Genomic DNA, 15,208 nt, shown 5'->3' with positions numbered 1-15,208 from the left:
GGTTCAAATCCCTGCTCAGCAACACTGGTAAGGATCACTTTAAAGGAGTCAGTCGCTCTGATGAGTGCTTCATCTTACCACAGGATGCAGGTACTCCAAGTGCAAAACAGGTACACTTCATATCTACTTATCTGGATATGCATGACTATGACTTATTTACAAGAATTAATGCAGAGCCCTGCAGTATCTTAAAAGGCTAGCAAGGCTGCCATCCTAAGAATACTTACTAGGGCAGTCACCTCCAAGGAGCACACCGTGTTGAAGGGTTCTGCTGTAAGGATAGTACTGCAAATTTATTTTGGGAAAAGCTTTCCATGGCTAGAGTCTATTTTGTTAGATGTGTGAAGTCATCTCTTAAATAGGTTGTTGTTTTTTTAAGCAACCTTCCAACAGCAATATTTATTCTTACATATGAATAATTTCCAGCGGAGGCAGCCCTGTTAAATCTGTTGCCTCAGAACCAATGAAGACTCTTAGGGCACCTTAGCAGACTGACAAATATGGCATAATAAACTTTCATAGGCTAGAGTCCACTTCATCCAAGTTTGACACTCAGTGGATTTGTAACTGGCTGACTGACCGAACCCAAAGGGTGCTCATCAATGGTTCCTCTTCATCCTGGAGAAGAGTGACTAGTGGGATGCCACAGGGTTCTGTCTTGGGCCTGGTCTTATTCAACATCTTTATCAACGACTTGGATGATGGACTCAAGGGCATCCTGATCAAATTTGCAGATGACACCAAACTGGGAGGGGTGGCTAACACCCCAGAGGACAGGATCACACTTCAAAACGACCTTGACAGATTAGAGAACTGGGCAAAAACAAACAAGATGAATTTTAACAGGGAGAAATGTAAAGTATTGCACTTGGGCAAAAAAAATGAGAGGCACACCTGGCTTGAGAGCAGTACATGTGAAAAGGATCTAGGAGTCTTGGTTGACCACAAACTTGACATGAGCCAACAGTGTGACGCGGCAGCTAAAAAAGCCAATGCAATTCTGGGCTGCATCAATAGGAGTATAGCATCTAGATCAAGGGAAGTAATAGTGCCATTGTATTCTGCTCTGGTCAGACCTCACCTGGAGTACTGTGTCCAGTTCTGGGCACCACAGTTCAAGAAGGACACTGACAAACTGGAACGGGTCCAGAGGAGGGCAACCAAAATGGTCAAAGGCCTGGAAACGATGCCTTATGAGGAATGGCTAAGGGAGCTGGGCATGTTTAGCCTGGAGAAGAGGAGGTTAAGGGGTGATATGATAGCCATGTTCAAATATATAAAGGGATGTCACATAGAGGAGGGAGAAAGGTTGTTTTCTGCTGCTCCAGAGAAGCGGACATGGAGCAATGGATCCAAACTACAAGAAAGAAGATTCCACCTAAACATTAGGAAGAACTTCCTGACAGTAAGAGCTGGTCGGCAGTGGAATTTGCTGCCAAGGAGTGTGGTGGAGTCTCCTTCTTTGGAGGTCTTTAAGCAGAGGCTTGACAACCATATGTCAGGAGTGCTCTGATGGTGTTTCCTTTTTTTTTTTTTTTTTTTGTAAGAATTTTTATTGGTTTTACAGAATAATTTTAAACAATACAAACAAATAAAAAAAGACATACAAACATGTAAGATTTCATAACCTTTTTTTCATGTCCCTCTCTTCTCGGACTCCCCCAAACCTCCCCTTCCTACATCCCAATTTCCAAAATTTATTTCAGCAAATTCTAATTAATTTTATCAAATATATTTTTTCTTATTCTTTTCTTCAACTTAATCTTATGTCACTGTAATCTCCTTTTCTTTCTCCAAACCTCGACATTTTAACATTCCTCAATTTTATAATAGTTCTTAAGGTAAATTTTAAATTTCTTCCAATCTTCTTCCGCCGTCTCTTTCCCCTGCTCACGGATTCTGCCAGTCATCTCAGCCAGTGTCATATAGTCTATTACCTTCATCTGCCACTCTTCCAAGGTGGGTAATTCTTCTGTCTTCCAATACTTTGCGATGAGTATTCTTGCTGCTGTCGTAGCATACATAAAGAAATTTCTATCTTTCTTTGACCCCAATTGGCCGACAATGCCCAAGAGAAAGGCCTCTGGTTTCTTAGGAAAAGTACATTTAAGTACCTTTTTCATTTCATTATATATCATTTCCCAGAAAGCCTTAATCTTCGGGCACGTCCACCAAAGATGATAAAAAGTACCTTCCGTTTCTTTACACTTCCAACACTTATTATCAGGCAAATGATAAATTTTTGCTAGCTTGACTGGGGTCATGTACCACCTATAGATCATTTTCATAATATTTTCCTTTAAGGCATTACATGCCGTAAATTTTATACCAGTGTTCCACAACCATTCCCAGTCAGCAAACATAATGTTATGACCAATGTCCTGTGCCCACTTAATCATAGCTGATTTAACTATTTCATCTTGTGTATTCCATTTCAGCAGCAGATTATACATTTTTGACAAATTCTTAGTATTGGATTCTAACAGTTCAATTTCTAATTTTGATTTCTCCACCTGGAATCCAATTTTCCTGTCTTGTTTATGTACCTCCATTATTTGATAATAATGGAGCCAATCTCGAACCTTGGGTTTCAATTTCTCATAGCTCTGTAACTTCAATTTATCTCCATCTTGTTCCAAAATTTCCCAATACTTTAGCCATTCAGCTTCCATATTAAGCTTTTTCAGCGCTGTAGCCTCTAAAGGTGACAACCATCTAGGGGTTTTACTTTCCAACAAATCTTTATATCTTATCCAAACGTTATATAATGCTTTCCTGACAATATGGTTTTTAAAGGCCCTATGCACCTTAATTTTATCATACCATAGATATGCATGCCAACCAAATGTATTATTAAAACCTTCTAAGTCCAAGATATCTGTATTCTCGAGGAGCATCCATTCTTTCAGCCAGCAAAATGCTGCTGCTTCATAATACAGTTTTAAGTCCGGCAGGGCAAACCCCCCTCTTTCTTTTGCATCCGTCAGTATTTTAAATTTTATTCTGGGCTTTTTGCCCTGCCAGACAAATTTCGAGATATCCTTCTGCCACCTCTTGAAACAATCTATCTTGTCCAGAATTTGTAATGTTTGGAACAAAAATAACATTCTAGGCAATACATTCATCTTAATAGCTGCAATTCGGCCTAACATTGACAATCTCAAATTTGACCATATTTCTAGATCTTTTTTAATTTCCGACCAACATTTTTCATAATTGTCTTTATACAAGTTCGAATTCTTAGATGTCAAATAGACCCCTAGGTATTTCACCTTCTTTACCACTGTCAAACCTGTTTCATTCAGGAACTTCTCCCTTTCCATGACTGTCAAATTTTTTTCCAAAACTTTAGTCTTTTGTTTATTCAATTTAAATCCGGCCACCTGACCAAATTCTTGAATTAGCTCCAACACCCTTTTTGTACTAGTGTCTGGCTCTTGTAAAGTAAGTACTAAGTCATCTGCAAAGGCCCTTAACTTGTAATGTTTGGCTCCGACCTGTACACCTTTAACCTGCTGGTCATCTCTAATCATATTAAGCAACACCTCCAGAACAGAAATAAAAAGTAAAGGGGAAATTGGGCACCCCTGTCGTGTCCCTTTTTCTATTTTAAATTCTTCAGTTATCACATTATTTACAATCAACTTAGCCTTTTGTTCAGCGTATATGGCACCCATACCATTCTCAAATCCTTGGCCTACCCCCATCCCATGAAGATTCTTTTTCATAAAACTCCAAGAAATATTGTCAAAGGCTTTCTCCGCGTCCACAAAGATCAGAACTGCTTTAGTGTTTATATTCACCTCTAATAATTCCAGAATGTCTATTATGTTCCTCACATTATCTGATAAATGCCTTTTTGGGAGAAAGCCTGCTTGGTCCTTATGAATCTTCTCCATCAACACTCTTTTCAGTCTTTTTGCCAGAATGTCTGCAAAAATTTTATAATCCACATTAAGTAATGATATTGGGCGGTAGTTCTTAAGTTGAGTCTTTTCAGTCTCTGTCTTTGGTATGAGTGTAATATACGCTTCTTTCCACGATTCTGGTGCCCTTTTCCCCTCCAAGATCTCATTACAGACTTCCTTTAATGGTTGTACCAACCACTCCTTCAAAGCTTTATAGTATCTGGAAGTCAGTCCATCTGGTCCTGGAGATTTGCCCAGTTGCATATTTTGAATGGCACTCTCTATCTCTTGATCTGTTATTCTCTGGTTTAGATCCACCTTACTTTGGTAGGAGATTTTTTGTAGTCCATACTTTTTAAGGAATTCGTCTATATCTTCTTCTGCGGTCCTTGTGAATATAGCTTTTTAAAATAACTCAAAAAACAGTTTCTTATCTCGTTAGGTTTAGAAATATTCTTTCCATCCACTTCTAGACTTGTAACTGTATTTAGTTTCTGTCTTTTCTTCAGTTGCCAAGCCAGAAGCTTACCACATTTATCTGCTGATTCAAAAGTCTTTTGTCTCATTTGTTTTATCTTCCATTCAATCTCTTGATTCATCAATTCCATATATTGTGTCTGGTATAACTTAATCTCTCTCAGAATCTCCTGGGACTTTGGTTTTGATCTCAATTTCTTCTCTCCTTCTTTTATCTTTTCCAAGATCTTATCCTTCTTCTCATTTTGCTTTCTCTTTTTTACTGAATTTTGTTGAATTAAAAATCCTCGCATCACTGCTTTGCTTGCGTCCCATATCACTCTTTTTTCTACATCAGTTTTTAGATTTATTTCAAAATAGTCCTTTAAAGTTTTTTGGGCCTTTCTATGGATCTCCTCGTCTCGAAATAGGTTGTCATTCATCCTCCATCTGAATTGACCAGTTACTGTAAATTTCATCTCCATCTTCACGGCGTTATGGTCGGAGCAAGTCTTTGGACAGATTTCCACTTTCTTAATCTTTGGAGCCAACCCACTAGTAATCCAAATTTGATCGATTCTGGTCCAGGTCATCATTGCTTCAGAGAAGAAGGTTCCCTCTCTCTCGAGAGGGTTCCTTGTTCTCCATATATCAATCAAGTCCATATTTTCAGTCATTTCAAAGAAAGTCTTTGGTAGTCTCCCATCTCTGGTAATTACCTGTCTTTGTGCTTTATCCATATTTGTAGATACCACTCCGTTCATATCTCCCATCATAATTAATTTGTAATCCAAATAGTCCAACAATGTCTCATGCAGCTTCTTAAAAAATTCTGACTTCCCTTCATTAGGTGCATAGATCCCTAGTATCAAAAATTTTTCACCTTGAATTTGCACTTCAATTGCCAAATATCTTCCTTGTTCATCTTTAAATATAAACTTTGGGGAAAATTTTTCTTTTGCATAGATTACCACTCCTCTTTTCTTAACTTTATCCGATGAAATAAATTCTTGGCCTAATCTCTTATTGACGAGTAATTTCCTATGCAATCTTGTTATATGAGTTTCCTGTAAACAAATTATGTCCAACTGCTCTTTTTTCAATAAATGGAATATGTTTTTCCTCCTTCGCGGAAGATTGAGTCCATTACAATTCCAGCTTAGAAGTTGCAGGGCCATCCTGAAGCTATTTACCTCCTGTCGCTCCGAGTAGTTGTTCTTCTTCTGTCGGTGATTTCAGTCCAAACGTCAGGTTTAAAATGTCTGTTGCGTCTTTCGTTTCTGATGTTATTTCCTCTCCGACTGTTCCTTTCAGAAGGTCTTCCCTGTAGTGATTTAAAAATTGATCTCGATCTTCTACTGATCTTATCCTTATTTTCCTACCTTTGAATTTGAAAGATAGGCCTTGCGGGAATTCCCACCTGAAAGGTACTTCGTTCTTCTTCAGCAATCCGACCAATTCTTTATAGTATGTTCTTGCGTCTAGAATTTCCTTTGGGATATCTTTAAAGATCTCCACAAAAGACTTTTCAATCTCGAGTGTTCTTTGAAAATGCAGGCTCAATATTTTTTCTCTTTCCTCTCTTGATCTTAATGTTATTAGGCAATCCCTTGGCTTCTTCCTGCCTTGTGCTCTTCCCAGTCTAAAAGCAGTGACTATTTTAATTTCTTCCTTCTCTAACTCCTGTTGCCAAAAATCAGAAAATTCTTTAGAAAGGAAGTTCGCCAAGTTGTCTCCTTCACTTTCAGGCACCGCTCGTAGTCTTAAGTTTCTACTTCTCCTCTCCAATTCAAGCATAGACAGGGCCAATGTATGATCTTCTAGCTTTTTGCAAACTGGTACAATTTTTTCCTGTGTAGCATCCGCCGAGACTTTAGCCTCATCAGCAGAGACTTTGGCTTCTTCTGCGATTTTACGTATATTAGCAGAGTCCTCTAATATTTTATTAATAGATTCTGTATTAGATGTCACCCTTTTCCCTAATTCATTCACACTTTGTGTATTCTGATCAAGTTTGATTGAGAGTTCTGTCAATTTTCTACTATTTTCCGCCCCCTGCTTTGTCAAAGATTCCAAAGACTCATTTATTTTAACCAAAGCTTGTGTTACAGGATCTGATGACATTGTTGTTCTTGTCTGACCAGTTGCAGCTGGTGCCACTGGGATGCCTGGGACTGAAATTCTTCGCTGTGAAGATTTTGTTTTGTATTGTCTCCCAGACCTGGTTGTTGTCTCTTCTGATGCACCACTCATGCCTAGCCAAGGTCACTCTCGCAGCTGTTAGTTGTTTTTCAAGGGAAATTTCCACTGCCTTAATAGTTACAGCCCAATTTGCAACAGTTATCAAAGTGTCCTCTAGGGGAACAAAGTTTCCAAAGCTACACAAAATGTCTTACAGTCCAAAATTCCCCTGAGGTTTCCCAATAGTCAATTGTAACAGTTCTTATATTTTCAGAGTTCAACAAACCAGTAATTTAATGTCTCTCCTGAGCTGAGTAGTTTGAAACAATGTAATAATCTAAATGACAGCTCACTGACAGTTCTCTCTCTCCAGGTTCCTTTGCCCCGGCAGTCCGTTTCAGGGGTATTTGACACAGCGATAAAAAGTTTTAAAATCTTTTTCTGGCAGGTTCTAATTCCAAATTCCTCCCCCTTTTGCTCCTGCCTACCAAAAGGGGGAAAATTCACAGTTTATGTCTGGTTCTCTTCACTCTTTGCGATCTCTCAATGGTTGCAGCTTTTAATCCTTCTTTGCTTTATCCTTATGCAGTCCGGGAAAGGCTGACTTCCTTACTTTAGCCAATCCCGTTTTCAGCCAAATTTCAAAAAGATAATTGTAAATCCCAATTAAGTCAGTCTTACTCACTGGTTTTACTTTGTAATCCAATTTTCAGGAAGGAATCGGCGCTCTCCGGCTATGGCGATGCGGCTTCGCTTTACAAGCTGGGTAGCGGCTCTCAGCACCGCTTCTCCCCCCGCTGCCGTTCCGGAGCCTTTAAAAAGGCTCCCTTGCGATTTCGGGGGGGCGCGATGGTGCCCACCGAGCCTCCTTGTTCACAGGCTTCCGCGCCTGTAATTTTTGAGGGTCCCCGCTTTGCCGTAGCGACAGGACCCGAACTTGTAAAGCAGACCCCCTCCGGAGCTCGGAGGGAAATCCGCCATTAACCGATGGCGCCGACCGGAAGTCTGCTCTGATGGTGTTTCCTGCTTGGCAGGGGGTTGGACTCGATGGCCCTTGTGGTCTCTTCCAACTCTATGATTCTATGATTCTATGACAAAATAGAGCCAGAAGATCTAGGAAAATGCAGGTGATGGCAATGGGAGCATCTCATTTCTAGGCAAAGCACTAATAAACACAATATAAAATCAAGGAGGGAATGGTTAGGGGGGCCTCCTGGAATTTGAAATTATTCACCAGGTAGCACTTTACAAATAATAATAGTACAAGGCTATCTGTTCTCACACAATAATGCTCCTCCATGTCAGGATTGTTGATGATGATGTCATTTTTAAAACTTTTTTTAAAAAACCAGTGTGCATCCTTCTTCTCTATCTCATTCAAGAAAAAAAGTATAGAATTTTTCAGTCAAACTGCCTTGACCTTATTATGCTACAGCCTAGTAAGCTGCACAATTTTGTTGACTTGTTTTGGACCAATTAGCAATCACCTAATTAACAAAAAGGTAAGCAGCTTTTCCCTTCACAACAAACCTCCCCTTCATTATTTTGTAGTTATCAAGTTATCGTTTCATTTCGAATCTGGGTTTGTATCACAAACAATTCTAGAGGTAAAGGCAGAAGTCTGCCAACAGCTTACAGTGCTTCTAGCCCAATGAAAAGCCCCTGTGTTCAAAGGCAACATGCATATGGGATAAACAACAAAGGATTGATACCACTGTCACCTCCTGTGCCTAGAATATCACGGAGCCCTGTCCATCTATCCACCACCCATTGTGGCTCAGCTCGGCTGCTCTTCTGTTCTTATTTAGCAAAGCCAGGGACTCACGTGCTTTATGAACAGTTCAGCCAGAAGATCAGGGTCCTCCAGACACTTCTCCAGCTGCTTGAGTAAATAACTGGGATCAGGGATAAGAGGGAACAGAAAGAGTGTGAGATCTGCAGGACAAGTTATCTTGCTTCCCAACCATCCCTCCTCATCCACCAATTCTCAATGATGGTGGACCACTGCTGCTCCCCCTCATCTTGTCTGTTCCACACTGGCCACAAGCACCTGGGCAAGGTAATCCAAGAGGAGTCGCTACCAGCCGTCAGCAAAAGGCATCCCTTGCCACATCCCGTTCCGGCCCCATTGTGAGGTTTCCACAGCCAGTGCATGACCTGCACCCAGGAATGGGTGCTTACTTACTCTTTGTGCCAGTCATAGATCTGGTGGATGTTCCCAAAGATTATCTTGTCCTTGCCCTTCATGTCTTCTGGGATACCACGGGCACTCATGGTTGCCATATAGCCCTGCAGAAGTCAGAAGAGCAGGTAGAGAAGGCTGCCTGCCTCCTCTTTAAGGCCAGGGAGGCAGAGCTAGGGTGGTGGCATGAAGGGGAATGTGTCTGGGCTAAGTTAGTGCCCAGAAGAGCGCAGAAGATGGACAGGACCCTGGTGTGAAGCGCTGAGGAAGCAGCCACATTACCCTTGGCAATGGCTTTCCAACTGTGCTCAGGGGAACCCTGGCATTCTTCAGAAGCTGATCAGGGATTCCTCAAGGAGCACCACAGAAATGGCAGATAGGCTTCCCCAACAGACAGCTTGCCATTAACCAGATTTCCCACCTGACCTGAACAGCTGCAGAAGACCTTTGGTGCATCCAGTCCACAAGAAAGGGTGATGGAGCAGCACCCTGCACAGAGAGCCTAGCCTAGAACACACCCTCCCAACTCTTCTGCAACCCCATCAGGTGTCTGACCACAAAAAAGTTGAACACTTGAAAAACCACTGCCTTGCAGAGCTGAAAAGAGGGCCACTGCATTAGATGCAATTGAATCCCAAATTGGCACCCAAGATGTATTAGGGAAATCCAATTTAAAGCTGCTCAATTTGCATTATTTGTTCTGAACCCCAGTATCTCAGGTCCTTAGCAACATTATGCTCCTGTGTGGATGAGCCCTATCCAAGGGCTCTTCCCTGAATTTTCAGCATCTTCCCCCTCTTTTTTTAAAAAAGTCTCCAGCCCTTTTATTTATGGAGATATAGGGGAAAGAGTGGAGGCAGAATTCTACCAACGTGGTGAGTAAAAAGCAAAACTGCTCCTGCCTTCCAGTATTTTGGCCAACTCTAGAAAGAAAAAAAGTGCTGGGATGATTGACAAGCCAGGGAAGCAGTGCCGTCCTGCTACCTTTCCCCCATCTCCTTGTACTGACCAATGGGCAGCCAGTATTTCTTCACTTTTCAGTTAAAGCAGTAATTTTGCTCCAGTTGACCGTGGTTGCATGTATTTCCTATGCTGGCGAGTTGGACTCTGATTTTCCTAGCTTGAGAACAAATTGGTGAGCACAGGGCATTAATTTTTCTGTCTCGTGGACATTGTGGTTGGCACGTTGCATTTATTTTGGCAATTGAATTAGAATGAGCTTGCAACAAATTATTTTAATCTAAATCAATGTACTAGAGTGCAGTAGTTATTCTCCCCATTTCACATTGACTGGCATTGGTTCCTCCCCCCTCCCCCCCCCCCCGTCTTAGCACCACTATGTTTTTGCTTACAGGCTGGGGGTGGGGAATCTTGAGTTTTTGCATAATTTGAGATGGCTTAACCAGGACCTTAACTAGGTGGCAGAAATGGTTGAAATGGCTGGTGGCCTGATTTTGAGAACAGGCATGCTCAAAATGGAAAAATAAGGTTGACATAGCAAGTCATATTAAATATGTAACAATAAAGGCTCAAATAAAATATGTACCACGGATGAGCAAAAAAGCACAAACAAGCTCAACAGTAATCCAACACAGTCAAACAGCAGAGCCAAAGAGACTATAAAAGGCAAAACTATTTTCATTAAAGGAGGAACAGTTGCCCAGATGAAGGAGGAGCACAAATGAGCAAACCAAGACATAGATGTACAATGTGGCAAGAGACAAAAAGGAACTTCAAGCACAAACTGCTGAAGATATCAATACATTATTTCTTTAAAGGTGTCAGAAGCAGAAAACCAGAAAGAGGCAGGGGGACCTTTATATGGCAAGGAAGCAAAACAAGACCTTTTCGGAAGACGGAGAAATTGCAGAGAAACAGAAGGAATTGTTTGCTTCAGTCTTCAAAACATGCTGGAAGGGTTATCAAGGCTGAATCAGTCTGTCTTAGAACCAAGTGAAAACATTAAGAAGGAACAAGGTTTTCCGGCCAGGTGGCATTCATCCAATAGTTCTTAAAGAACAGATGAAGAACTGCTGAACTATTATATTAGCCTCCTTACAGAGAGGACTTGGAAGGCTGTCAATATCTTTCTAGTTTTTTAAAAAGGAACTAGGGAGGAAGGGAAGATGCAGGAAACGGCAGCCCTGTCCCAGGTACACTGCTGGAAAGCGTTATTAAGGCTAAAGGTACCCCTGACCGTTAAGTCCAGTCGTGGCCGACTCTGGGGTTGCGGCGCTCATTTCGCTTTATTGGCCGAGGCAGCCGGCGTACAGCTTCCGGGTCATGTGGCCAGCAGGACTAAGCCACTTCTGGCGAACCAGAGCAGCGCACGGAAACACTGTTTACCTTCCCGCCGGAGCGGTACCTATTTATCTACTTGCACTTTGACGTGCTTTTGAACTGCTAGGTGGGCAGGAGCTGGGACTGAACAATGGGAGCTCACCCCGTCGCAGGGATTCGACTAAGGCTAGAACAGTGAAATACAGAGGGTGTCTCCAATGCTACTTTCTGCTTGCATAACAAGACTTCCACTTGGACAATGCAACTTCCCCCTCCTTTTCCCTGCAGCCCCTTCAAAATCTGCTCCAGAGGGTTGGAGGGCCTTCCGAAGCAGATTTTGGAGGGATGTGGGAAAAGAAGAGGGGGTTCTGTTGCATTAGAGGACCCCGGTTCACACAACACTGTGAACATAAGACCAATGCTTGCTAAGGAAGTCACCCCCCACCTTTAATCCTCAGAGCATTCACAGCCTCCTCCAGAACACTAGGCTCCTGCCCTTGGACCCCAGACCCCCAACTGATCATAAGCCTGGACTGAGGACAACCTCCCCCCTCCCACCCCACCCCAAAAGCACATTAAGGAGTCTCACACTCTTTCTTGGAGAGGTTTCCCTGCTTCTCTCCTCATCCAGTTTTTAAAACGAATGAGTAAATAAAAATTTAGGAAATGAAGTATAAACAGGGCTTTTGCAAGGGGAAGTTTTGCCTCACCAATCTTTTGGAATTCTATGAAATCATCAGCAAACATCTCTCTCATTCTCTGTATATACAGGTAGGCCAGTGGAGATTTGTATCTTTGGCTTTTCAGAAAGAGATTGGGCAAATACTTTTATCAAAGGTTTTTAAGGATATTTAGCAGTCAAGATGGATGGACCCTTCTATGGGTTGGTAACTGATTAAAAGGCAATCACCAGGAATAGATGTAGGAACAGTTGTCACAATAGAGTGATGGAAACAGAGGAGTGTCCAAAAGATCCGTATAAGAACCAGAGCTGATGTCTTGTTTTAAACTTCTGTGGCACTGGGGGGTAAAGAGTTAAGCGGCCTAGGTGGAAAATTGTTAAGGATAGTGAACTCCAAAGCAATTTTGGAAAGTTCTGAAAGAAACTCGGCAACAAACGAAAATGCAATTTAAGAAGCTGAAAAATTATGAAGAACCTAAAACCCATACAGAAATGAGGTCTAAATTGATTGAAGCCACCTAGGAAAGAGATCTTGAAGTCAGAACAGAAAGCTGACTAGTTTAGTTAGCCGAAGCAATGAAAGAGCTAGTTCAGTATTTGAATTCACAAGTGGGATGTGCAATGGGATGTTTAGGGTGCCAGCCGGCCAGGCCACTTCTAGGGATATTCCATTCCTGTTTCCCCATCAGTTTGCCGTCTTACCCCAACTGTCAGCCAGTCAATATTCAATGCCCAAAGAGTATGTCCAGTCCTCATTCATCTTTTTTTTTTTTACAACCCCCTCTCTAAGTTTCTTCTCCCTGAATATTTTTTGAACTTCTTGCAAACCCTGCAGTTCTTCCAACCTGCTGATAGCTTCCTCTTGTGTGTTTAGCTACACATAATGAGTCAAACTTCTCTGTTTTATTATTCCTGGTGTCAGATTGTAAAGATTAGAACTTTTTTGTTTTTCCATTTTTTCTGACACCAGGAATCATAAAACAGAGAAAACAATAGGATAACACTTCAGTCTCCCAGGACATTCTAGACAAGATCTCAAAGTAGCTGTCTTATTGCAAAAGAATTTTAGACATACACTTGAAAGAGAAGTTGCTGAATTACAACTCATTACCATACTAAAAACTATGGAAAGACCTGGTCTGAGTAGAGATATGGGATTCATGTCCCATTATACATGCTAAAGCTAATTTTGGTCATCTATCCCTTTAAAAAATCCCTTGCCCTTCACTGTGGAATCAACTGCCATCATTAACAGTCATCAACAGTTATAAGGTTGAAGAGACGTCTGCTTCAGAGTATCTGAAGAAGTGTGTATACACACGAAAGCTCATACCTAGAAAGCTTATACTTAGTTGGTCTTTAAGGTGCTACTGGAACATCTTTCAATAAAAATATTTTATCTTTCATCATTGTTATTGATTGACAGCAAGTTCAGCTCAAATAAGGGGGGCTATTTATCCATGTAAAATCAAGTTATGGAAATAATTTCTACAATTTGTGACTAGAAATCATGAGACAAAATTGAGTGTGGATGAGCCCTTAGTTAGGTCCCCTTAGTATACACTGAAGAAAACTTAGTTAAATGCCACACTGATCTTCCCTTGTTTTTAAAACAAAAAAGGAAGAACAAGAAGCCTGAGATCCTTACTGGGGTCCAAATACTGGTACTTTTTTCAGATTAAACCCTGCTTAACATTGTCTGTGGTCAATGTTGCTGCCAGGCAAAAGTCATTCGGGCAGCAGTGTGTGAAAAGCGGGGAGATTTCTGCTCACAGAAGGCAGTGGTTTTGGATACCAGAAGGAACACTGTGTGGGCAGGGGTGGAAACACTCTTATTTCTTTCTGACAGGGTGGGGCATAAAACTACTAAAATACCAGCATATGGAACAGACTGGTGGGATGTGGCAAGAGCCAGCAGCCTAGGGGCCTTGGGTCCATGGGAAGCCCACTGTGGGCTCTTGGGACTGAGCCTGATTCTTTATCCACCTTTCCTTCCTAGGTTCCTAGGACAACAACAGGGAGGTCGGATCAAGAAACACAGAGGTGAGCAGCAAGCAGTGTGCTCTCTCACTGGAAGACAAGCAGGTTCTTGCCCAAGGTCCCACAAAAATCTGGAGACGGCCCCGTTGGTGGACAGAGGGGAATCAGTGCCTAAAATGGAGTGGATGTTGGCACCTCCACAATCTGGCCCAGGTCCTCCACGTACATCTTCTCAGTCTCAATCAACTCCCTGAGAACAAACCTGCAGGGGAGAGGAAGTAGCAATGTCTAAGGGGAAGGAACCTCACTGTGTGACCCCCTTCCCCTCCATTTCCCCCTCCAATCTCCCTTTTCAATGCCACAGGCGCGCTGCCAGCCTCCTCAACACAGGCCCATGCATGACCCACAGGAAGGCCCCTGCCAGCAAGCTGCTCAACATGTTACAGAGGCAGCAGGCATACCACCAGAACAACATTACGCAGCCATGGTTCACCCTTCATACTCAATACATTTTTAGGCATGAATATGCAGACAGCCAGGGGCCACTCCACAAAGACAGAATGTGTGCAGTGGAAAAATGAGGCACACAGCTGCCTACCTTTTATGGGGCATGTGTTCAACATACTTGCCGCCAAGGCCCTGAATCTGCTAAACTTGTGAAATAGTGCCTGCGTTTGTGGGTGGGTTTTGGTACCCACCAGGTCTGTGCATCTGCTCTCCCCAGCAGAGGCTGCTCCTCCCCCTGCCCTTCCCACTGCTGCCTGGAAGTCGGTGCACAAGAGAAATCACTTACATACTCTTTTCTAAGGCACTGAGCCTCTCCTCCTCTTCCTCTTCCTCAGAGGCTGGGGGTGGCATAGGAGGTTGTGAAGTGGGCTCGGGGTTTGGAGGGTCACCAAGGAGCAGAGAAGAGTCAGGGCCCTGCCGTGAGAGAAAGGGGGGGGGGGGAGAAGAGCCCATAACATCTTACAACATATCACATTGGGTGGATTAACTGGGGAAAGGGGCACTGGGGACCCATGATGAGACACAAAATATATTGTGTGGGCCAAGAAGGTGTAGCAGGATCTTCTATTTCCCCTAAGCTCACTCACAACACATCAGGCTCTGAAAGACCAGGGGAAGGAAAGAATGTCCATCATAGATTCTGGAACACTTCTCCAATTTGGAGCAGATACCCTGCTTTTGGAAATGAGTGACTGATTACCGGTAAGTGCTGAAATAGAGCTGAAAACTAATTTTGGAGGAAAACATTTCAAATAAACCACAAATCAAATGACATTCACCTAAACATATTCTCATTGGTTTTTTTTTTAATTCAAAATGCCTATATCTATCTATCTATCTATCTATCTATCTATCTATCTATCTATGACAGCTATGTAGCCCTATATACTGCCTCTACATTGGAAAGAAACAAACCATTCAAATTCATTTACAGAACCGTGAAGGAACCAAGCAATGTGTCTTCATAATCCTAAAATCAATTCCAAAAATTTATAAACACATGCCATTTGTTTTCATATTTACTTGATATCA

General features: G+C 42.1%; 1 protein-coding gene across 5 annotated transcripts in view; it reads right to left on the bottom strand.

Moving 5' to 3' along the window:
• Window positions 1–15,208, bottom strand: part of ARHGEF25 (Rho guanine nucleotide exchange factor 25) — a 76,417-nt gene that overhangs the window by 15,073 nt on the left and 46,136 nt on the right. For all 5 annotated transcript variants that reach the window (XM_080995459.1, XM_080995456.1, XM_080995458.1 and 2 more), the window contains 4 exons: window positions 14,463–14,590; window positions 13,865–13,931; window positions 8,731–8,834; window positions 8,371–8,440 (listed from right to left, as the gene is read on the bottom strand). In XM_080995459.1, the coding sequence (XP_080851585.1) occupies window positions 8,371–8,440; window positions 8,731–8,834; window positions 13,865–13,931; window positions 14,463–14,590 (369 nt within the window). The remainder of the gene's footprint in view (window positions 1–8,370; window positions 8,441–8,730; window positions 8,835–13,864; window positions 13,932–14,462; window positions 14,591–15,208) is intronic.

The sequence above is a fragment of the Podarcis pityusensis genome (assembly GCF_964106645.2).
Source record: "Podarcis pityusensis genome assembly, chromosome: 2".
In the NCBI taxonomy this organism is placed as follows: Eukaryota; Metazoa; Chordata; class Lepidosauria; order Squamata; family Lacertidae; genus Podarcis; species Podarcis pityusensis.
Note: the sequence above shows the minus strand (reverse complement) of the source record. Positions and strands in the feature narration are given on the sequence as shown.